Source organism: Thunnus albacares, chromosome 16 (assembly GCF_914725855.1).
Source record: "Thunnus albacares chromosome 16, fThuAlb1.1, whole genome shotgun sequence".
NCBI classification, from domain to species: domain Eukaryota; kingdom Metazoa; phylum Chordata; class Actinopteri; order Scombriformes; family Scombridae; genus Thunnus; species Thunnus albacares.
Genome location: NC_058121.1, coordinates 26,647,501 through 26,672,399, shown reverse-complemented (window position 1 = coordinate 26,672,399; position 24,899 = coordinate 26,647,501). Strand labels below are relative to the sequence as shown.

The following is a 24,899-nucleotide window of genomic DNA, read 5'->3' as shown; positions in this document are numbered from 1 at the left end:
ACTGTTGTGATAATACAGCAGGACAGTTGTAGAGTGATGATAATGAAGCGTACTACTCCGAAATGAGATCGCCTCCTTTTTTTTTTTTAAAGTCGTGACTGTACTGATGACTTTGAAAAACTTCACCATCTGTTTCTAAATACAAAATTTCAGATCATCTAAGAAGTGAGTCTAACTAATAAAAAAAGCTCTGTTGGTGTTTTTAACGTTGCTCCAGTGATTTTACTGTTGATGACATCATAACAATGAAAGATCAAGCAGTTTCAAACAACAGCTGATCTAAAATCTAACTTGTGTGTTGAGTCTCTGTGTCTCCGTCAGGCTGAAAACAGTCGTATGAAAGCAAAATACAAACACTATATGACTTGATTCATAGTTTACGTTATGAAAGTACAGCAGCACATATAGTGTGAATATGTAACTTACTTTGTCGTTAGAAGGTTATTAGATGTGCATATGTAAACCAGTGTAATAAGCAAACAGCAAAATAACACAATGATAAGCTGGTGGCTCAGGTTTCACTTTGCATTAATGTCGTCATGAGTGATCGTCCAACCAGAAATATATCAGCATCACACGTTAGTTAAAGTCTGCCTCCGCTCAAAACATGTGTTTCGCTTCTTGTCGGACGTTTGAGCTTCTCTGAGCTCACCTTAACATTATAAGCTAACTCTAGTACAGTATGTTTAACATTGTACATGGTCCCAATAAACACATAAATGAATCTGAGTGGAAGGCGTGTATCTACCAGCAGGATCTGAGACATTACAACCAGTTTGCAGCCAATCATTGTCCAGTATTCAGCTTACATACGTGTGATGTAATTACTCAAGTAATCTTAGTTGCCCGACATCTAACCAAACCCTCATCATAGAGATGCTAAATAAAGCTCATATGAATTTGATTTGTAATCGCCATAACAACCTATTTTGTTATTTAGGTTTGCAGTTGTTGGATCTGAAACGATATCAGGTGTGTTTGTGCTCCATAGTGTAGATTTTTATCCAGAACAATTTTTTTTACAGGGAAGTACAATAAACACTTTCTCCAGTTTGTTGCTACATTACATCAGACTGATGCTGAGCTCGCTAGCAGGTCTGTATCTTATATCTGCTCCTCTGCCTCACCGACGTCACACGTGTGTGTGTGTGTGTGTGTGTGTGTGTGTGTGTGTGTGTGTGTGTGTGGAGTGAAATTGATTTTCTGATGAAATGCGGCGCAGGATCACAGAGAAGAAGTGGATGTTGAAGTGGCAGCAGTGTTGTCTGTCAGCTGTGTAAATGCCAATTCAACAGACATGTCAGACATGACAGCGGCAGCCCTCCTCTTCCTCACACACACACACACACACACACATACACACACACACACACACATGGCCACATTCCCTAGAGATGATATCTTCTGCCATGCAGTTAAGTAGATGTCTGTATTTTTGAATATGGTAGACATTATCAGAGAATCACATTGTTTTTCATAAAGGAAACATAATATTCAACATCCGTATTTCATTCTCACTCAGAGTAAAAAGAGTCAAACCACCTATAAAGAGCTTTTCTCTGTATAATTTCTCTTACATATGCAGTCATATTTATAGTTGTACTCCTGTACTCATTTTCCATGCATTTCATTTGTTATTTATGTTCTTCATGTACTGAACACAAACATTTTGACGTTTTTTTTTTTTTTTTCCAGCAATCCCATTCTGCATGTATTACATATTTATGGAATATTTCCATATCACACTGTTACTTCCCCAAGGAGTTTCCATTTTTAATCGTGTTTTTCAGCAGTTTCTCGGTGCCTTCGTATGGATGTTTTTCTGGTTAAGTTTAAGAAACTAAAACTACTTGGTTAAGAGTTAAAGAAAGATCCTGGTTGAAAGAAACAAACTTTAATTGTTGATATTTTATAACAAAATCACACTTTTTTCATAAATGTTGCTGTGAGATCATTATTTACAACTCAAGAGAGGTTGATTTATGAAGAAAACAACATTAACTAGAAAGGTGTAACCAGGGGGCGGTGCTTGACATACAGGTTTACCAAGCACCACCCCCTAGTTGCACCTTTCTAGTTAATGGACCAAATATGGCGTCACCCATGTCCCTTCTTGGACAACGATTGGCCTGAAACCACATGACCATCCAACCCATCTTTATAGACGCCCCATTGGCTGATATGTGTCTGTATGTATATGATTGGTTGTCTTTTATATATTTTTTCATACCCAACTTACTTTATTTGTAACGTGCTTTATAAAAGTAGAAAATAAATACATTCAAATCTCGACACTGGCAGCAGAATTGAGTGATATCGGGCCACAACCTGGTCAGTTTTTCTTTCCCCGTGTACACACACTCCTTCGCTTCCTTTTGGGGATTGAACCTGCTTCAATTAAAATTGTTGAATCCACTGAAACTATTCATTTCAGCTTCTCATTCAATGGAATCACTGACTCAGAAATTTTCCTAATGGAATTTTCCAGTAAAAAAAAGAAATGAGGCATTATCAACTGTCCCTTGCTGTCTCTCTTTTCTTTTCTTTTCTTGTCTTTTCTTTTCTCTCGATCAAGAGAAGAGAAATCCCTCGCTCCCTCAGTCACCGCCGCCATGTGTGTGTGTGTGTGTGTAAATATGTAAATTGATCTTGCCTAACCAGCCAAAACTAGGCCATCTTCTCCTCTGTGAACACCTGAATAGAAGCGAGACGGAGATAGCGGGGAAAACAAAGAAAGAAAGGCCAGAGGTGAAAAGCTTAACAAAATATCTTACTCCAGCAGGCGAGCTGTAACTTTGCTCAGAATAAACTGACATTGTTCCATATCACGACACCCAGGCCAAATAAAACCAAAATGATATTATACTTCCCACTGCACATCTTTATCCCGAAGACTATCACACTGAAAAATACTGGATTCAATACTTTACTGTACAAATAGCTGTTCAATGCTCTGTGTTTCCATTGTTGCATATGAGGTTCCTGTATAGAGTTTGAACAACCAGGGACTCGTTAGCAACTTGCTAATGGCCTGAGTGAGTAAATAAAGTCTAAGTTCAGATTTTTATGACTCAAGTAGAAGTTTCATGTCCACAGATCGTCTAACAGAAGAGTTGTTGTATCTCAGGTGGTAGGTTGATGGTTTGACTTGTCACTGACTGTCTGGATGTAAATGTTATCAGATCAGTTCATAGTTGAGGCCACTGTTGTGAGACTGTGAAATTACTGCAGAAAAAAACAGAAAAAGCGAAAGTTGAATGAGAGACTTTTCTGCCTTGTTTTAGTGTTGAGGTGAGAAACTAGTTGGTAGAAGACAGTTTAGAACTCGATCCAGAGTGAAATGTTGGGTTTTTAAGTGTCTTCCTGTATATAAAGCTGATTTATTTTCCTTGCTAACTGGGACGTCTACATGTGTTATTATTTCAATCAGCAGAGACTCAATTTCTTTATGAAGTAAATGATATTTATTGAACAAGCTTGATAGATGAAGGTGGAAAAGTCTTTGGCGATTAGACCCCATCGTGATGGATATGAAAGGGGGGAGGTGAATGCAAGAGTAGTATAGGATAAACCCCCCCCCCCCCCCCCCCCCCCCCGATGGAGTCTAGACACTGGTGGCGGTGATGAAGAGACGTAGATCTTGGTAGTGTAGGTAGCGGCTTCTAGTGAACTCGGGCCTGGTGCTGAAGTAACGGAGTGGAGAAGGCGAGATGGTGATCTGAGGATGAGGAGGAGAGAACTTCCGGGGTGCAGCCGTGGAGGTGGATGGATGGGATGGAGGAGAATGACAGCTGACAGCGACAGAGAGGGAAACAGATTTTAAAGTTTGACAGGTGAGCCGTGATTGGTGGTTAGAAATCGTGGAGCAATCTGATTTGATAACTAGGAGTGACGCCCCCTAAACAGCTGATGCGAAAGCGGGAGGAAGAAAGAGAAGAGAGGAAAATGAATGAATGGTTAAAGAAAGTCTTCCTGCCTGAATTTACGCTAAGCTTCATATCTATGTGTGTGTGTGTGTGTGTGTGTGTGTGTGTTAGGTGATATATTCTAACCTGTTCCTCTGTCTTTGTGACTCCCAAGATGACGTAAAATGTCATCTGTCGCTGAGCGTGTCTTTCTAAAACCAGCAGGTGAAAAATATGCAACGTCTGATTGAATTTATTACTGTAGTCTCACATCGCTCAGTGCGCTCATCTGAAAAACAGCAGCATCAGTCATCTCTTGTCTGTCAAGAGCAATGGCGGGAATCACATGAGGTGACACAACAGCTTCTTAAAATTACTAGAAGGAACTTTTAACTGGTTAAGAAGCAGTCTCATGATGCCTCTGATGCGAGAAGATAGATTATTTCTATACAGTTATTCTAAAAGCGGAAATCAGACGAAACTATTTCCAGCACACGGAGCAGAAGAGCCCGTGTTTACGTTACAGGTAGCATCGTAGCATGAGGGAGGACAAAGACGTTACTAGGATGAGGCGAGGACCTTTCTCTTCGGAAAGTTAGACTTATTGTAAAAAAGATGAGAGAAAAAGAGAGAGAGCAGCAGTGGTCGAGCGAGCTGGAGAGTGAATGAAGAGGGAGCAGCAGTGTAGCGAGAATAAAGGAGTGAATCAGATGAATAAAACATTATTTTCTGATTTTTTCACAGCAGTTACATTTTACATAAGCACAAATAAACACCTCCAGACAACCCTGCAGGAAGTTGCCACGTTACCAGATTTGGTGTGAATGCAGCCTTACCCGTAACCTCGCTGTATGAACGCTACTAAAACAACATCATATTACAATTATTAATCTTATACAGCCACAAATAGATCCATTACTTCATCGCTACGCATCCTGCAAAAAGCTGTGTGGGATGTGCAGAGAGCCTAGTATTTGTATTTGTATCTGTATTTGTTGAGGCAGCAAAATTATTTGTATTCGAATAAAAGTGGTTTAGAAAGAGGTTTAAAAAATCCTGTTTTTGTTTTTATTACGTCTTAATTTTAGAAAATTATACAGTAAGTGTTCATGAAGTGTTCCCTTGGGAGCGCTTAATTTGTGTCAGTAGTTCAGTTTTATCTCTGGGGAACTCCCTCAACTCCAGGAGTGATGTCCAAATTAGGAAATGTGTGTCATGTAGCAGGTGGATGTGACTCCCCTCGTTGAGACCTGCTGATAGACGTACCAGTGGAGCAGAGGAGAGACACTGAGATAGCGATGTAAACGACCTGTGCGCTGGTATTCTTTTTTTTTCTTCCCGAAAACAAATAACTTTTAAAATATTTGCATGAAACAAATATTCGTAAGAAAAACCCCCACTATTTGTGCTTTGCAGAATAATGTATTTACATTCGGGCACACCCCTATATTAAATACAAGTAGCGTCTTTCTTTCACTCGCTTCCAAAACAAACACTAGCCGAGATCTTTACGACACGAGGCGGTGGTGCTCATGGGAAATGCAGTCTTCATTCTGGGAGAACAGAGGCGCTAAAATCAACACAAAATGAAAGTAACTTTAAGAAGGAGGTTAACGTGGATGGGTGAGCATCTTTTCCTTACTTTAACCAAGTAGTTTTTATTTCCTAAACTTAACCAAACCTTAATTTTAGATGCAGCTGATTGGTGATTTTTTTTTAGCAATTATGTGCATTTTGAAAAATACACTAATTTTGATAGAAAAGTGAAGCATTTCCATCCGTCGTGGCTGAGAAACAGCTCTGGAAACCACAGCTTACTTACAATACGGAGCATAACTCAGAGTCTTGATGTCTTTATGTAGGCAACTTGTCAGCCGTGAGTGAGGCAGGAGAGAGAGAGACCGGAACAAGAGGGGAAGATGGAGAGGGCATAGCAGGGTACTGAGAGAGAGAGAGAGAGAAAGAGAATAGAAAAAAAAGCCAAGAGGCAGAACAAATGAAGGACAGAGAGAGAGAGGAGTGTTAATCAGAGGCTGCAGGTAGGTATTCTGTGTGTGTGTGTGTGTGTGTGTGAACAGGTCTGACAGTATCTCAGGGCTACATCAGTGGTCATTAGTATTTTGCAGCACGAACACACACTTTGACAGGTCGGCTGCACCGCCTGCAGAGAGAGAGAGACTGTGTGTGTGTGTGTGTGTGTGTGTGAGTGTGGACGCCACTGGTTTTGACCTCTCCTTTCATGTGTTTATCTCAACTCTAGATGAACTTTGATGAGCCAACACACACACACACACACGCAAACCAACATCCACTCCTCAAATGGCTCTGCTCATTAAATATGAATGCTTTTCACACCATCTGGACAGAAATCTACAGTAAAACACTCTGCTCGTCTCTCTCTCCTCTACTATTTTTTCCTCTTTCTCCTCTTCTATTATTTCTTTTTGACCTCTCTTTTACCCTCTGCACCCCTCTTAACCTCCTCTCCTCCTTCTTGTTTTCCCCTTTTTTCCTCTATTTATTGTCTGTCTTGTTTTTGTCTCATCCTCTTCCATCTTCTTTTGCTTTAGTCAAACAACGGGCAGTATGGAGATATAGAGTTTCATGTATTTGGGAGATGATTAAAGGTGAAATATTATACTCCTTTTCAACAAGTTAATATAGGTCTCTGAGGCCCCCAAAACATGTCTTTGAAGTTTTTTTGCTGAAAATGCCAGTGAGATTATGCAGGCTAGCATGCCTCTATACCCCTCTGTTTCAGCCCTGTTCTGGATGGGCTGTTTCTGTGTCTATGCTAATGAGCCGCCGCTCCCCGCGTCCCGCTCCCGAACTGGTTGTGGCTTTCCAGTATTCATATTCATACAAGAACTGCAAAGGAGCTGCAGTAGCATCACAAATACTAGTATTACAGTAACGCTAAGTGTATCTGTGGAGAAGAATGGACACGTTAGCCTCGGCTTGCAGGCCACCAAAGCTTTATGGTCTGAGCAAATTAGCTGCCGGGTGCTAGTCAGAGCTACGCAACGTTTCCAAGCAAAGGAATTCCTGCAGTTTAAGCATTTATTTTTCCACACGTGTATCATTACCTTCATGGCAAATCTATCACGTACATTTACATAACGTTACAGCAGCAACACACACATACCGGCGAGGATCACGGGGCAGAACGGGCTAACGTGTAACAGCAAAGCTAGCTGAGCTAGCGCTGCAGTTCAAAGTTCCACAAAAAGCAACATGAAAACACAGTTACCACCATCCAACCTACTACTGTCGTCATTTAATTGGTTTCAAATGAGGCTTAACGTTCACACAGTTTCTCTTGACTCTCCCTCAACTACATTAGTCCAACATTGCTAGCCATATTAGCCGTGTAACATGCTAACACCCAGTTCAACAGGCTAACCTGCTAAATAAACAGTATAACAGCATAAAACGTGGCAAAATTTACAGCTTACAAGTTTGACATTGGGTTGCGGACAGTCGGTATCGATCCATCACACATACATACAACAGTTTTCAAGTCGTTGTGACATTTCCATCAAAAATAAAGTGAATCCTTCACTTCTTTGGATGATGGGAGGACATCAGACGGTTGTGTTGGTTTTCAGTGAGCGGGGACGTCTGCCTGCTGAAAGGCTGCTGGAGGATGTTCAAAAGATCCCTTTATGATGTCATAAAGGGAGCCAAATTTAAACAGTGTTTTTGGACACGCGTTTACTTAAAGACGGAGCTGGAGAAGAAGAGAGAGGATGGTCTTTTCTCATAGTCTGGGAGTCTCTAGACACACCGGGGACATATTTATGTTGAAAAGACATGAAAAGGTGCATTTTGCATAATGTGACCTTTAAGGTCTAGTCTGGTGCTTCTGATATATTATGGATGATAACTCTCCTGTGTTTTGTTTTTATCTTCAGTGAATGAAACAGATGTTTCTGTGCTTAATGATAATACCTTTGAGTATAAATAAAGGCTTTTCTCAATTTGATTTCCTGTTTCTTCACAATTCTCTTTTTATTTTCAGTTTTTCTGTCTCACTTCACATTTCTACACAATGTTCCTTTTTCTCAGTTTCTTCTCCTCTCTGTTTGTCTTTTCTTCACTTCTCTCTTCTTCTCCTCTACCTCTCTCCATATATACATCTCCATTTCTTCACTAGTCTCTCATTTCCTGCATGGGGTCATGTGTGAACGGGAGCAGGGATCGATATTCAGGGAAATCTGTACAGCCGGTTTCCCACCTCAAGACCCCATGACATTTCAGGGAAAATGCCAGTATGTGTCGTGAATGAAAGCAGTAACATTGCAGGGACAAACACGTAAAGACGCTTTAAAGTGAACCAATCACAAGACTCCACTAGTTGCCTCGTCAATGCTTTCGCGGGTGATTTGTCTCGCAAACTTGTTGGATATTAAATACATTACAAGAACATTGACACCAGACAAAAACAGCTCCTTGCTGTCTTCCGGCCCGTACACATGCATCCAGCCGTGCCCCTTCTTCTTCTTCTTCTTCTTCTGTTGAGTTTTATGATGGTGTCCATCCATAAGTGTTGCATGACCGCCATCTGCTGGACTGTCCTTTGCTCCATTTATTCCAGCACTACCATGGCAAATGTGAAAAGGCGCAAGACAGAAACGTTCCTGTATGTAGCTGCGTGTGTGAATAGTGAAAATCTCTAGCGGTGCCTCAAAGGTTATCCCAGTAATTTACTGGGAACAATGTGTGAAAGAGGCTTTATTTGCTCTCGCCCACTCACCTCCATTTCGTCCTCCTGACTTCCTTTGTGTCACCTGCTTTTCTTGTTATAATCTTGTTATAACCTTCTTTAACCTCCTTTTTTCTTTCTTTAAACCTCCTCACTTCTCCTCTCACCTCCTTCACCTTATTTAGACTCCCTCCCTCCTCGCCCATCATGTGTTCCTCTTCTCTATTTCCCTCTGTCCCTCTCCTCCTCTTCATCTATTTTCTCCCCTCTCCTGATTTTTTTTTTCCTTCCCGATGTGTGTCCTCTTGAGCTTTGATGCAGGAAGTTAACTCACACACACACACACACACACACACACACTCTCATACACATACATACGCTCAGGGAGTATGGAAGCTTGTTCATATCAGCTTCAACATCAGTCATCTGTCAGCACAACTTTTATCCGTATATCTGTCTGTCTCTCTCTCTGCCTGTCTGTCACGGTGTCTCTCGGCCTCATTCGTCCTTTTTTCCAACACACACACACACACACACACACACACACACACACACACACACACACACACACACACACACACAGTAGCAGCTCGTCTTTATCTTCTCATCGTTCCTCTCTGGTAGAGCTGCTGAATAAATCAACTGCAGGAAAACCAGAGATGGAGACAGGGAGATAGGGGGGGATGGAGGAGGCAGAGAGGGGCAAGATGGGATATGATATGACAAATATATACAGCGTGTATTCCTATTCTCAGTGAGAGAGAGAAAGAGAGAGAGAGAGAGACAATATAAAAAGAAAAAAGGAAGGAAGAAGGGAGGCACAGCACAAAGACAGAAATAAGTCTGAATGTAAAGTGACAACAGTCTGCTCGCAGCCTGTTCTGGCCTTCATTTAAAAAAAAAAAAGTGTGTTTAAAGCTCACAGACTGCACCATGAGATTTACTAATTGGCTTGTTTGCATTTCTCTGCTTTCTGTCTTCATGTCGAGTTAAATTTGATTCCTTTATCAAATGTTTCGGTGATAGAAAACGCAGCTGATGATGCACAAAGGAAACGGGAAGAAAAGACTTTATTAGATATTTAGATAAACACCAAAGTTTGTACATATTACAGGAGTAAAAGCATGAATCATATGTTTGTTTCTGAAATAATCTGCTAAACAATATTGTTTTCTGACTTAATCATCAAGGCTCTAAACTCTAAACTAAAAAAAAAACTAAAAAAAAAAAAAAATCAAATTGCGAGTTAATGAGGTGCTGATAGTATTATTTCACAGCTGGGTGCTCATGTGAACTGACTGATGCTGCGTGCCAACCTGTTAATACAACAAATTAGGAGTTGAGTTTGTGTTTTAACTCCCAGCGAATCACAGACGGAGGAGGTTCAGACAGTTGGACAGGAGCTGAAACCACAAAATATCAGTGATGTGGCACTATTTGGTCTTCTGTTGTAGAAATTTAGTTGGGAAATATGATGCAGAATTATTATACGTAACCTAAATAGACTGTTGGTTTACTGGAAGGTGGAAGAAATATATCTAGAAGTACAGATTCTGTATGTGTCAAAGTTACCAGAGTGAATGACAGTTTGTGAGGTAAGTTTCATAGAAATTAAGGGTTTTACTGAGAAATATTGACCCCTCGATGCCCTCTAACGTGCTCTAAGTTTCCTGTCTGATCACAACTAATCAACATGTTTGTGTTGTCACCTTAGTTCAGATGGCTGAACAGTAGATGAGTCATCTTGCCTCTGAGCGACACAAGCTAAAAAAGATAGTTGAAGGAAAAACACATCTTATCTCTCTAAACTACAAAGTGAAGCAGAAACAGAGACGAGTTTTCCAACATTTATTGGTGGTAAACTGTGAAACGTGTCGCTGTTGTGATAAATGTTGGTTTGTAGTTATGGAGCAACAAATAGTGACGTCACTCTTTGTGCTGTATGAACATGTTTCTGCAGGTTATTATAACAAACCCAACAAGAATAAATGTGATGTTATAATTGTATTAATATCAGTCAACTGTTATAGTTGGTTGGTTAATTAATTACTTTGTTTACTTTGTTATGGCCATACAAAATATAATAATTTAGGTGCTCAAATAAAAACATTAGATCCAAATAATATTGTATCAAATTAATTCTGTTACCACACAAATAAAATTAACAAAAAAACTTTCAGGTGAGTTAATATAATTCTCTCATCTGTTCCTACAAACAGTGAAATAAGATCATTAGAATTATGCTCTAGTTTGTATAACTAGAATGTATATTCTAGTTTGAAGGAAATAATAAAACATATACTAGGGACGTGCAGAAGGCCCAGTATTTGTATCTGTATCTGTATTTGTTGAGGCAGCAAGATTATTTGTATTTGTATTCGAATAAAAGTGGAAAGAGGCTTAAAAATCCTGTTTTTGTTTTTATTAGGCTTTTAATTTTAGAAAATTAAAGTGTTTATGAAGCGTGTGTCAGTAGTTCAGCTTTATCTCTGGGGAACACCCCAGAACTCCGGGGGTGACGTCCAAATTAGGAAATGTGCGTCATGTAGCAGGTGGATGTGACTCCCCTCGTTGAGACCTGCTGATAGACGTAACAGCGGAGCAGAGGAGAGACACTGAGATAGTGATGTAACCGACCTGCACGCTGGTATTTAACATGTTTTTTTTTCCCGAAAACAAATAATTTTTAAAATATTTGTATGAAACAAATATTCGTAAAAAAACCCCACTATTTGTGCTTTGCGGAATAACATATTTGTATTCAGGCACACCCCTAACATATATGTATGTATATGTACATACATGTATTCCAGTGCTTCATGAGCTGCATTGAACTCGAACAAGCTAATTTTCTTTATTAACAGGTCATTAATGTTGTTGGTAGAACTTTGGTTTTGCATTTCATGTTTTCATTCTGTTTTTTACTGGATTGTTGCTCATAGTTTTTATTACATGCAACATCTTTCATCATTATAAGTTTAATAAAATGGGAAAATTCAATTAAATCTTTCTTTCTTTGTTTTGTACACTATTTTTATCAGATATTCCAAAATCAACATATTCAATAAACAAATGTCAACAAGATGCCAGCGGCTCTGTGAGGTTGTACTTAGTCACCGTCTCAGTTTAGCTTGTTACCAAAATATAAACAAAGTACAGCTGAGGCTGATGGGAACGTCAGTAGTTTTGAAGATATTTAGTCAGAATCCAAAGTTTTCACATTGAAATTTAGACCAGACGATTAATCGAATGTCTGTACATTTTGTGCCAATCCACCCAGTAACTGTTGAGATATTTCACAGAATAAATAAAAAAAAAAATCAATAGACTTCATCTTCTGGAGCCTGTGAAAGTATCAAATGTCATGACTGTCCATCCAATAGTAATAGAGATATTTCAATCTGGACCAAAGCGTTTGAACGACTGACAGACTGATGTTATCGTCCCTACAGCCGTGCTGCTAACGTGGCTAAAAACACATCATGAAGGTAGACAAACAGCAGAGAAGCACACACACGGCTGGATAACGGTGCAGCGTGTTGTGTTGAGTTTTGGACGTTTTAACACACAAGCATAAATTTGAGAAAGGTGAGATTTTTAAAAATGAAGGCCAGAACAGAGCAAGCCGGCTGTTTCTCTTTGAAAATGTCACCAATCCATCAAACTGAGGTAAAGGCCAGTCGTCTCATTATGCTGTGTGTGTGTGTGTGTGTGTGTGTATGTGCGTGTCTGTATGTGTGTGTGCCTCTGCTCTTTTAGACGAAAAGGCTGCTGACCCAGCGAAGGCAGCACACACACACACACACTCACAGACACTGATATGTGGTGTATTTTAATGAGCTTCTGGCTGGTCATCTATAATTCATCTTCAACAGGTCTGGTGTGACAACGCAGTCACTTTAGGTGTGTGTGTGTGTGTGTGTGTGTGTGTGTGTGTGTGTGTGTGTGTGTGTGTGTAAATCGACACAATCCCAGCAAACTGGAGAAATAATTAAATTCTAATGATCTTATCACAAACATTAGTGATTCATCAGGTATAAACTGATACGTAAAGGTTTTAAGAGATGTTAAATATCATTATTACAGGTGTATAAATGGTGTCAGTATATAGTGTTGGGTATGTTTTCTACTACTAGACATGTACAACAAGATATTTCCTCATTTGCCAGATGTAGTTTATCTTTAAAACATAATTTAACCCTTTCATGCATGGTGGTCATTAGCTATTCAAAAGCCGTTTTCTTAGATATGTGTGATGGTAAAGTTGCACATCAGCCACCACAGTGGACTCTAGTGTGTCATCCCAGGTTTGAAAAAAATGAAGTTCAAATATTTTTTTTTTCATGCCTAAAGGGGAATACAAACACTGACTGATTTTTTGTTCACATGATGAGTTTTTCAGTGAAATTGGAAAAGTCAGGATGTTGGGTCACATGACCTGATGATGAAAAGGTGAAAAACAAACACTCTGTTGTTGCTGTTTTGTTTCTTTACAACTTTTTGTTCTTCATGATGATGATGAAGGCTCAGTATAAACTGTCTACAGCAGTCATTAAGACGATGTTTGGGAGTTTTTTCACTACATTCATGTCGACATAGATCGTTATTTCAGGCTGAGGTTGTTTTGTAATTTCCTTATTGCTGTTTCCTGTCTGCAGGTGCACCCTCCTCCACTATGACTCTGATCTTCCTCCCACCTCCATCATCATCACCTTCCACAACGAGGCTCGATCCACCCTGCTCCGCACTATACGGAGGTAACACACACACACACACACACACACACACACACACACACACACACACACACACACACACTCGCACACTGTCACTATGTTCATCACATAATAAGACCACATAAGATATAATAAGTCGGGATGAGCTTTTTAAATCATTTCACTATTTTAGCACTTAAACTGCACATTAATGTTGTTTATTTTGTTAAAATACTTCCAAACATCACTCTGATGTCTGGTCGTCATTCTGACTGTAATGTTAGATTGAATGATGTCTGACTGAAAACGCTGAACGCTGTTTTTACTCTAAAAAAAAAAAAAAAAATATATATATATATATATATATATATATATATATATATATATCATTTTTGCAATATGAATCTGTGCAGTTGCATCACTGCGTCTCGTCCAAAACATGTAAACCTTTAATATAAAACAAGGTCATGTTGAACGAATACTGACGTCCAAACCATCGTACCCGTCTCCCGTAATAAGAGATCCATTTCTAGACAACATGATCCAGAGGTGGATCATCTGTACATCCAGGTTTTTTTTGTTACTAATTTTCCTTTTATAGCTTTGAAATATACCAAAGAGTGAAAGAAATTATCTCAAAGTCAAAGCAAAAGTGGACATTTATTAAGTATCATGTTAGATAAGATATGTATATACATATTTACCCACCGTCCACAAGAAATTAGTGCAACACTTTATGAGAATGAATTTGACTGAGGTGGATAACTTGGTCTAAATATCAGATATTCTGGCATTTTAAGAGATCTTTCAGTTAATTTATGAATGTATTTTTTGTTGTGTTATTGTCTTGTTGTGCTTCAGTTTGTTTGTTTTTTTCCTTTTGTGAAAAAAATCAGTTTTCTGCTCACTGAATCAATATGCAATTATAACGGACACCTGCCAGCCAATCATCAACTAGTATTATCTGTGGAAATGATGAAAGTAAAGCGTGAAATGTGAGGTGTCATTTTGATATGATTGACTGAACGTGCAGCTACTGTCCTGCACATATCGTTTGTATATACAAGAAGGATTATATATGCAAGAAGCTGTATAATTTTGGGATATTGAATTCTAGCAGAATATTATCAATCAGCAGCTTTAATCTTAAATCAGTTTGTTGTAATATCAGCCTTCAGATTTTTGACAGTATCGGTCAAGATGTAGTGTTTTACTTCTGGCTGCTGAGGAAGGAAACATTCAGCTGCCAAAAGTCACAGCGGGGATGCAGTGATGGTCCAGCCGTCACACACACACACACATTTACACTCTCCTGACCCTTCAATGTCTGAACCATCTTCCTGTCTTTCAGTTTGATGATATCAGCAGGTTGCCATAAACACACACACACACACACACACACACACACACATACACACAATACAAACACACACACACACTCACCTCCAGGTTTTGGCCTGAGTTCAGCTCATTATACCAGTCAGTCAGCAGGGACTGGCTACGTCTCCTCACTATCACAGAGGACATTGTGTGTGTGTGGTGTGTCTATATGTGTGTGTGTGTGTGTGTGTGTGTGTGGAGTGTGTGTGTATGTGTGTGTGTGTGTGTGTGTCCCTTCAGCCCTTCTCAAAGCTCTGCAGTTTTCAACCAATTAAAAGACAATCTGTCTCCCTGGGCCCCAGTGCTCCCTTTGGCTCTGGCTCTCTATATGTACGTGCATGTCTGCGTGTGTGTGTGTGTGTGTGTGTGTGTGTGTGTGTGTTGCACGCTTGCCGGTGGTGACTTGGAGCTGGAACTAGTTTAGCAGCCTTTTATTTTTAGTTTTTGAATTGGGAACTTTGGCTGTGACCAGGATAAATAGGATCCTCTGAAGCTTTTTTTTTTTTTGCTGCAAACAGTTTTTATGTGACATGAAAAACATATTTTGTATTTTTTAAAGACATTTATAACAGTAATAATCCATAATATTTTAATTTGGACATTTTTTATGTTACTGCCCTTCAATGCAGATTGTTGAAGTTGAGTAAACCAGTCCAGTATGTTCCATTATCTGTTGTGAACTCTCTCTCTCTCTCTCTCTCTCTGTGGTATAGGAGCTCTACTCTGTAAACATTCATCACATTTTTACAGTGACAGCCACCGCGGTGCTCCATTCTTTCAGGTTATTATCTACTGCAATGTCAACAATGTTTTTTCTCTTCCATTTTTCTTTTGTGACCATGACCAGACTTTACATCTAGACATACAGTAGCGCTCACTTCGATAGCTTTTCTAGCCTCTGAGAAAGAAAGGTTCATGGATGGAAAAACTCATAACACAAAAGATAAATAATTGATCTTGTTTGTCATTTGAGGCGACTTGTCAACAGTTTTACAGACGTGTCTTTTTACTGTATAATGTAGGGATGTGCAGAGATCCCAGTATTTGTATTTGTATTTGTTGAGGCAGCAAAATTATTTGTATTTGTATTTGTATTTGAATAAAAGTGGAAAGAGGCTTAAAAATCCTGGAAAACTGGAGTCTCCCAGATCATAGACGACTGCGCTGATTACTGAGCTAAAACTTTACTCATCGCCTCATTGCAGACAGACCTCTACCTATTTATATACCAGTAACACAGAGACAGCACAGCGTGTAACATATAGGGAAGAACTTCAAAGGCAATTATTGCTTTGCACTTTTCATTTATTGCCTATTTTTTATAATCTAACTTTGTGGAAAGGAGAAGAGGAACAACAGGTTATGGAGAGTCCTTTAGGAGCACTTTGCTTGTGTCAGTAGCTCAGCTTTATCTCTGAGGAACACCCCCAACAAATAGTTTTTTAAATATTTGTATGAAACAAATATTTGTATAAAACCCACTATTTGTGCTTTGCCAAATAATGTATTTGTATTGGGGCACACCGCTAGTATAATGGTGGAGTAAAAGGCTTTTTGAGCTGTGTGGGATTTTTTTGTTTTTGTGTTGCAGTACTGCAGTCGGCCACAGGGGTTGAATTTCACTGTATTTCAGCTGCATCAACAGAAACTACAAGAAAAAGAAGCACCCAAACTGTTTGATTGACAAGTGATCTCAGAGAAGTGCAGCAAAGATAGTGACAAAACCAAAAATGCAGAATGTGTGGAGTTGATTAGACCAGATTCAGGCGGGCCATTTCCTGTTTTACGAAAGCGGCCACTGACAGAGGCCAGATACAGGTACAAAACAAGCACCACAAACACTTTGCTAAAGTTTACAGTTTTCTTTCTTTAAACTCACAAAAAGGCAGCTGTTAGTTCACAGCAACAGCTAACAGACAGATAACGGTGATGTAGTGAGACAGTAGTTTGTCTTTATCGTACAGTTTTTAAACGTCCATAAGTTGCACATAAGAGCAGGTTTTTTGAGAGCGGTAGCTGGTTGCCAAGGAAACCAAAGTATCTGGGCCATGTATGTGTTTTAGACAGTGTTTCCTCTCTAGCGTGGAAGAATGAGCTCTTTAGTTCTTAGATAGTTGTGAAAGTCTCCTCTGGTCTGATGTAAAGAAGGTCAGATATTAGAGGTCGGAGTCGTTTGGATCTGGAAGTGTTAGTGCTTTGCTGAAGGGTGTTTAATGGACCGTCCAGTGGTTTTGCAGGTTTTGGCTCATTAACCACAAATTGTGTGTAATTTGCATTACTGCCGACCCAACGCAAACCATCAATTTTCAGATTGATCTTCTTACCTTCCAGGAAGTCACTGGTTACAGTTCATTTCAGTACGCCATAAAATTCAACTTGAACATCACCTGAGATATATTATCCACCACACTGAACAACTTTCATCTTTATATTTTTATCAAAGTGAAGTCATTAGACGTGTTTCCATCCAATGTAAGCAAACTTTTGAAATGTCGCAAAAAAAAAGAAGGCACAGGCACGTTTCCATCAACTGGTTTGTTTTTGTCCGAAGTTGGCGGTGTAAGTTAGGCAACGTTACGCATGGCTGTAATAATTACAGTAGAAGAAGTAGAGGTTGTGAACCAGAAATAAAACAATAAAATCATTAAATATCAAACAAGTAGAGCAGTAACAACTAGGGGTGTGCCCGAATACAAAGCACAAATAGTGGCTTTTTTCACGAATATTTGTTTCATACAAATATTTTAAAAATTATTTGTTTTCGGGAAGAAAAAAAAAACATGTTAAATATCATCACACAGGTCGGTTACATCACTATCTCAGTGTCTCTCCTCTGCTCCGCTGTGACGTCTATCAGCAGGTCTCAGTGAGGGGAGTCACATCCACCTGCTACATGACGCACATTTCCTAATTTGGACATCACTCCTGGAGTTGAGGATGTTCCCCAGAGATAAAGCTGAACCAAAGACACAAATGAAGCGCTCCCAAGGGAACACTTCATGAACACTTATTGTAAGACTTTAATTTTCTAAAATTAAAAGTGTAATAAAAACAAAAACAAGATTTTTAAACCTCTTTCCACTTTTATTCGAATACAAATACAAATACAAATACTGGGCTCTCTGCACATCCTTAGTAACAACACAAGAACAACAAACAGTTAATGACAGTTAGTCTCAGTATTGATATTCACAGTTTAGGAGGAAAACCTGCATTATGTGCATGAAAATGTACCTGAACCCACCCTGAGTCAACACTGTCATTATGGACGGATGTGTATAGCCTCCAGCAGCGCACACTATCACATTATTACTAGAGCCGGTTGTATTGTCGACTGACTGAATGATGCGAAACCCCTCCATCCCATCCACGCTGCCGTTTTTTTGCCCTCAAGTAAACTATGATAATGTGAAGTACTGAGCTGAGAAAAAGCCTCAATCATCACTCTTCATGGGTGAATACTTTTGAAAAATGTCAATCTGCTTATTCTCAAATCTTCACTGAATCAGATCCAGAAAGTTTACAAAAAAAAGATATGAAACTTTCTAAGAGGTTTTTCTAAGAGGCTTTTGAAAGATATTTAGTCGAAGACAGCAAAAAAAAAAAAAAAAACGCAATCTAATTTCAAGCGTCAGTTTTCAAGCAGAAAGAAAAAAAAACGTGAATAGCCAGATAATAGCTAGATAAGTTTTTCTTTTTACTATCTGCAATCATGCTTCGCTCCAGGGACTCTGAGAAAACACTGAATGCTTATTGAATGCCTACAATTACAAAAAAAAAAAATGGTGTAATTTTGAAGTTTTTTTAGGGGGCTGGACGATATGCAGGCCGAACTTTAATAAGTTTGATTTGTGAGACAATGACGGGCACTTTGAAAGCTTTTCATCTCGTGATCAAAGAGTTGCTTTCTGAGGGAGAAGCAGAGCCTTGTCGATATTTAATCAGGCTCTGATCCTAAAATTGATCTCATCTTCTCTGTCTCCGCCGGGTGAGAGATAAGCAGGCGCAGAGAGAGAGAGAGAGAGAGAGAGAGAGAGAGAGAGAAGGAAAGAAAGAGACGTGGAGCTTTTGAGGACATATTTGGTTTTAATGGGTTTAGTTTGTTTTGGCCTTGTGTGTGTGTGTGTGTGTGTGTGTGTGTGTGTTCATGTGAAACAGCTTCTTGAACTGCAAAGGTTCCACCATTAAGGAGAAGACAGGAGCATCATGGGAAAAGAGGAAAAAAGAGGAGATAAATCTCTTCCAGTGTGACAAATATTATGAGATTGAAGCTGCTATTTTAAGAAATTTGACTCATTAATCCCGAACTAAATGGAAAAAAAAGAGAAGGATTTACAGCACAAACACTGCAGCAGCGTATCCACAGTCTTAATACATCTCCCGTGTTCATTATCGTGTTTTAACCTCGTTTTTGCTTCGATAACATCAACAGTCAAGTCAATGCAAACATGTTAATTAATTGGCAGGAGAGAAAAAAAAAAAAAAGAAGGTGAATTAAATATGTGAGTGTGATGTTTGTTTTGATATCCAGCCAGCACTTATCATTTTTCTCGTTTGTTTACATGCATTAATTAACCGACTGATTGTGCTTCAGTGTTTTCCTCTAATGTAAGAGCACTGCAAGCTCTGATATACAGTAATCTACATAATTTATGCACACAAGCATACTGTATATATCAGGGAATACCATAAAGACTCACCACATACGATATAATTAATATAGAAAAAGTCAACACCAAGACTATTCCTCGTAGTGCATCTTTTAGCAGAATAAGCATTAATCAAGTTGTTTTAATGTGTTTGAAGTGTTTGAGGGACCTCTTGTGCTGTTATACAAGTGATATTACACAAGCCGTGGCGTGTAGGTGGGCCAACTTAGATAATTCAGGCATTTTCCATTTCCTGTTCACCCGCTGCATCATGATGAGCAAACAGCTTTGTGTGAAGCTGATTTTCAACCACGGAGGCGTCGTACTGTCACCTTTGCTGTAGTTAGTCAGGAGTTGGTTGTCTGTAGTTAGGAGGTAGGAATGTTTTTGATGTCCTTTTTTTATTTTATAAAGAGTTTTGGGCAAATCTGCTGATAGAGCTGGGTAATATGGCCAAAAAATAAAATCTTGATGTTTTTTTTTATAAGCTTGGGGACGAAAATGCAGCCTTGAAACATCATATTTTATTTAAAACAGTTGAGCAACAATAGTATAATAATAAAAGATCCTGCACCACCTGCAGAGTTGTCATCATTATGCATAAAATACAGGTTATCACACACAGCTATAGGCTGTCAGTACCAGATGCTTCAGCTAAGTAGAGCATATCCAGAGTAATAATCAGTTTCACAGACAGAGCAGAAAAAAATCTGCTCACTAATGGATCTGCTGCTGTTTGTGTTTCTTTACGAAACATCAGTCTGTCGGCGTCCCGGCAGGTAGAGACGGTAGTCGACTCCCAGATCTTCAACCGGTTACTAGAGATCAGTGTGCGGGGTCGTTTTCAGTCTGACCTTCCCGTAGATGAGACAGCAGACAGCTGGAGTCACAACAGTCCCATAAACTGCAGCAGGTCAACATGTAATGAAACTACACACATCACAGTTTATGGGACTGTCGTGACTCTAGTAAGTAAGTAAAGTTTATTTAATATAGCGCCTTTCACAGAGCCGCTCACAAAGTGCTTCACAAGAGTAAAATTGTTAAGGAAATAAAAAAAAGGACATAAAAATAGTACAATATAAGATACAATAAAAGAAACAAACAATAAAACATAAGTAACAACAAACCTTAAAAACACAGAATACAAACTCAAGACACTATGAGGCAGTTTGAATAAAAGAGTCTTCAGCTGTTAAAGGTGTCGCAGAGACCACAGATCGGCACAATCATCTCGCTCTGGTTAGAAGACCTCAGTGACCTACTGGTGATATCAGGATGGAAACAGCTGCCTGAACATGCAGAACTCTACATGTGAAAACAAGGACGTTAAAATGAATCCTGAACGTGATGGGAAGCCGATGTAAAGATGATAAGATGGGTGTGATGTGAGTCGTCCTGTTGGAGTATTTGTAGACGGTTCAGGGACGACTTGCTGAAGCAGCTGAAAAGAGAATCACTATAGTCCAGCCGGGACGATATAAAAGCCTGAATAATCGTCTCTAACTCAGGTTGTGATACAACAGACCTGAGTTAGATGAAAGAGACATGAATGACAGGTACAACAACCCTTGTGGTCACTTTAGAAGATTCTGGGAAATGTAGTTTCACTTACCAGTGACTGATATTTAGAGCTATCAAAGGCAAAGCGCTTTGCCCCGAGGCTTTATAGGATCACTTCATGTAAATCACAAAAAAACCAGCATTTAGCCGTCGTGGTATTTAACCATGCTGGTAGTTTCAGTTTGAGACATCGGCTGTAGAGAGTGTTGCTACTATCCCAGTATAACAGGGGTGAACAGAGATTTCAGTATAACATACAAACCATCAAAAAATGACTTTTGGAAAACTTAAAAGCAAAATCTCTTTCCAGAATATGGATAATACAAACCTCTGTGTTTTCTTCTCTGTAGGTAAAGAAATCGGTCCACAGTGAGGCTTGGAAATTAATCTCATTTAACCGCCTAATTACCCAGTCGGTCCATCAGTCAGTTTGTAATCCAGCCAACCAGCCGTCCTGTTCTGCTCAGCAGTCGATGGGAATGTAGGAGTGTGTAGAAATACCACTTCTAGATCAGCACCAGCTCAGCACTTTCTGATTCAGCGATCCTAAAAAAAAAAAAAGCAAAGTAAAGAGTCTGGATCACTTCCTCTACAACTGATCACTCAGGATTTATTATAGGAGGAGAACATCTGCTCATTTTAAGTTTCTTAGTGCTTAGTGGCATCTTCTATATCTTTATTCCTTCTCTGTTTTTTATTTCTTTCTTGTACACCACTAGAAATATAGTATTTAAGTGGAACATTGATTTTCATTCATTTTAATTTTAGATTTTAAAGAAAGCACCAAACTAAGTCAACTCTCCAAAAGCCTGTCCTATCCAACTTCAGCTGAGATCAGACAATATCTATCAAGAGCAGTAAGACAGTATTTACAATATTCAGACATCCAGCTTTCATTTAATAAAGACTCGTCAAACAGTTATCGCTGAATGTAGATATAAAACATCCAGACTTGCACTGACTCTACTGATTCCCAGACTGGGACTGTAAATGTAGAGTATCAATAGCGCTGTGGATCAGCTGTGATGAGACAGTATTTACTGGGTGCAGATATATGGCCTAATGCATCAAGGAGGGTTAGACAGAATGTATTGAGTGGCTGAATCAGGATTTCTTTCCAAGAACAGTTTCTGTGGATCTGCTGGGTAAGGCTTTCTGTCAGAGCCGGAGAGATTGAAGGTGCAACAAAGGAGCAGAGTTTCATTTTTAAAAAAGAGCTAATCATGTGCTATTTTATAGATATATATATATATATCTAATGTTAGTTTCTTTATGTTTTAAGTTTTTTGTAATCTTAAATATCTTGAGAATACCTCCATCCTGAGTATCTTTTTTTTTGTTTTTACAGTTTCTTTATTAGTTTTTCAAGAAACATAAGCAATGCACAACTATGTCAACATACAAACAAACACGAGACAAATAAAAAATGAAGTATCATCAAAATACGTTAAAAATGAAATCAATAGAAATAAAGGTCATATGGAGATATGATCTCTATACTCATCTCCTTCCTCACTGCCTCTATTGCTGCTAAAATACCATCAAGTCTAGTGGAGAAGTTCCCTCCAGTTTGGTTTCACTGCTCTTATCAGCAGCCATTGCTGGAGCTATGCTAACGTTAGTGCAGCCTTCGTTAGCTTCCAGGTTTTGCTCGGGCTTGGGCAGCATTTTTGTATGATTCTCAGCTGATTTTTCTGCTGCGGTCGACATTCCAGCGTCTTAACATGGATACAACACAATGTCTTGCTATAAAAATGTGGGTTCTAACAGGATTTAAGCCAGAAACTAGCAGAGCTCTAAAAGTTGCGTCATCTTTGCAGGCCGACATCACTGGAAGTGGTTGATATTTAAGAATAAATGGTACTTTTTTTTCAGAAAGGGGACGTCTGACTTTTGCAGAGTAATTCTTCCATTACTGTCAGAGGTCTTGAAAGAGAAATAAGTTGGAGAAAGATGGGGGGATGCGGATGAACAGAAAGAGCGGTGGATACAGCGGTGGTGGAGAGATGGGAGTGATGAGTTACTGGAAGCTCTGGTTGTCAGCTAACCAATCAGGCAGAGAGTGAGGGGGGAAGTAGGAGGGAGGTAACACACCTGAGGTACGAACAGAGAGAGATGGAAATGAAGAAAGGATAATAAAAGTCTAATAGAAACTAATATGACTCCTCACCTGTTGGGAATGGAGTCAGCTGATCCACAATGACAATGTTGACATGCACAAAATATTCCGTTTTTTTCCCTTATTCCAAAAAAGACAATATTCCTAATAAGCTTTTTATATGGCTATGAAAATAAATATTCCCATTTACATGCAGAGTGTTTTCAGGGTTTCCCTTCGCCCCAGTGGGAACAAGATCTCAAGGAAGCAGCGAGATGAAAAACATTAGTGAGCTGCTGCCTGATATTTATAAATGATATTGATATGACTGATATTATACATTTATAGTTGTAGAATCCAGAACCTCAATTTTACCATAACGTTTGAGTTGAGTGTTTCTGGTGCATCACGTCCTGTCGTGGAGAAGGCGCGCTCTGTTTTCCCAGGTCGCCCTGAACATCTCTCCACTCTCCTCTCGTTCCTCTCCTCCGTCTGCCTTCCTGCTCCAGCATACATATACGTCATTTTGCCTGCACAGGGGTGCGTTACACAACCAGCCCATCATACATCTCTATCCCAGCCTTGCAAACTGTTGGCTAGTTGGTTTGTTTACCACAGAGAGTACAGAGTATACATGTCCAAAGAATGCTCCTATAACCTGAATAATACCAGCATATCCCACATGTTTTAATCTGAAAATGCTACATTCAGAATAATTCGTGTGCATGTAAACGTAGTCAGTAAGAGTGAAACAAAACACCTCAGACACATGAAGGAGAGAGTTGGAAGGTGTTTTTACTGTAACCAACCGAGCAGAAGAAATCTGACTCACAACAGTTGAAAGCATCACTCTTCAGGTGTAAATAAATCCATAAATCCTGGGCAGCAGAAAGGCAAGACAATCTGAAATCTGTTATAGAGGTTTTGTAGTTGTATCACACGTTCAGTGAACACATCTGCTGGCGTCATGGAGGTCCAAACCAAAGATTAAATATACGGTTTAACATCTGGAGTCAGAAAAAGTTTTTGGATACACAGAAATTTACACAATAAATTATCTTATGTTAGTGTTTTCAAATTGTTAGCATTGTTAGCATTGTAAGCTACAGTAGTTTAAGCTAACATGCTAATTTAGCAAACCGTTAAAATACACAATAAAAGATACAAGTAAAGCTAAATTCTACTAAATATGTTGGGCAGTTGGGTCTCTTTTGCAAGTCACAAATAAAGTCTCTGATATACTCAGTAGATGCAAACATACATACATTAAGTGACTGTATACGCAGATGCATTCAACACACATGCATATGGTGTGCTAGCAGGCATGCACAATCCACACAGTCATACATTTTGTCTGGCACACAGATGTTTGTGCAGACTCCTGCAATCATTTAGACCCTCGCCACCACGCAGTTGCAGGAAGTATAATGTGGAGTTTAGCTATGTTGTGACATAAAACTAAAGTCACGACTGGGAAGAGTTAAGTCCAAGTCCCAAACTTAAGGTCTCCAGTTCTAAACCTGCATAAACATCAACATAAATCATGAATACTTGTTGTTTTTTTCTACTTTTCCGGATGTATTCCATGGATTGGTTTGACAGGGACACCCTGATGCATTTCAGTTATTTGTGGGCAGTGAAGACAGGAAACAAGGGGAAAGATAGATACTCTATTATTACCATGCAACAGTATTGGTGGTAATTGTTTGCAGCATGGTTGCTCAGTGCAAAAGAAAAAACAAAACAAGCAAACAGGTACCATAAACCATTACAACAAGACCACACACAAAAAGGAAACACATGTACACATAATATAAGAGTGTGTAGAGTGAATATATATGATATGTACAGTTCAGTTCCTCAGCATATCAGCAGCCCAACAGA

At 39.2% G+C, this 24,899-nt stretch overlaps 1 protein-coding gene across 3 annotated transcripts in view; it reads left to right on the top strand.

Annotated features, from left to right (window-relative positions):
* Nucleotides 1–24,899, top strand: part of galnt14 (UDP-N-acetyl-alpha-D-galactosamine:polypeptide N-acetylgalactosaminyltransferase 14 (GalNAc-T14)) — a 202,887-nt gene that overhangs the window by 109,624 nt on the left and 68,364 nt on the right. For all 3 annotated transcript variants that reach the window (XM_044329691.1, XM_044329692.1, XM_044329690.1), the window contains one exon: nucleotides 13,269–13,367. In XM_044329691.1, coding sequence (XP_044185626.1) covers nucleotides 13,269–13,367 — 99 coding nt within the window. The remainder of the gene's footprint in view (nucleotides 1–13,268; nucleotides 13,368–24,899) is intronic.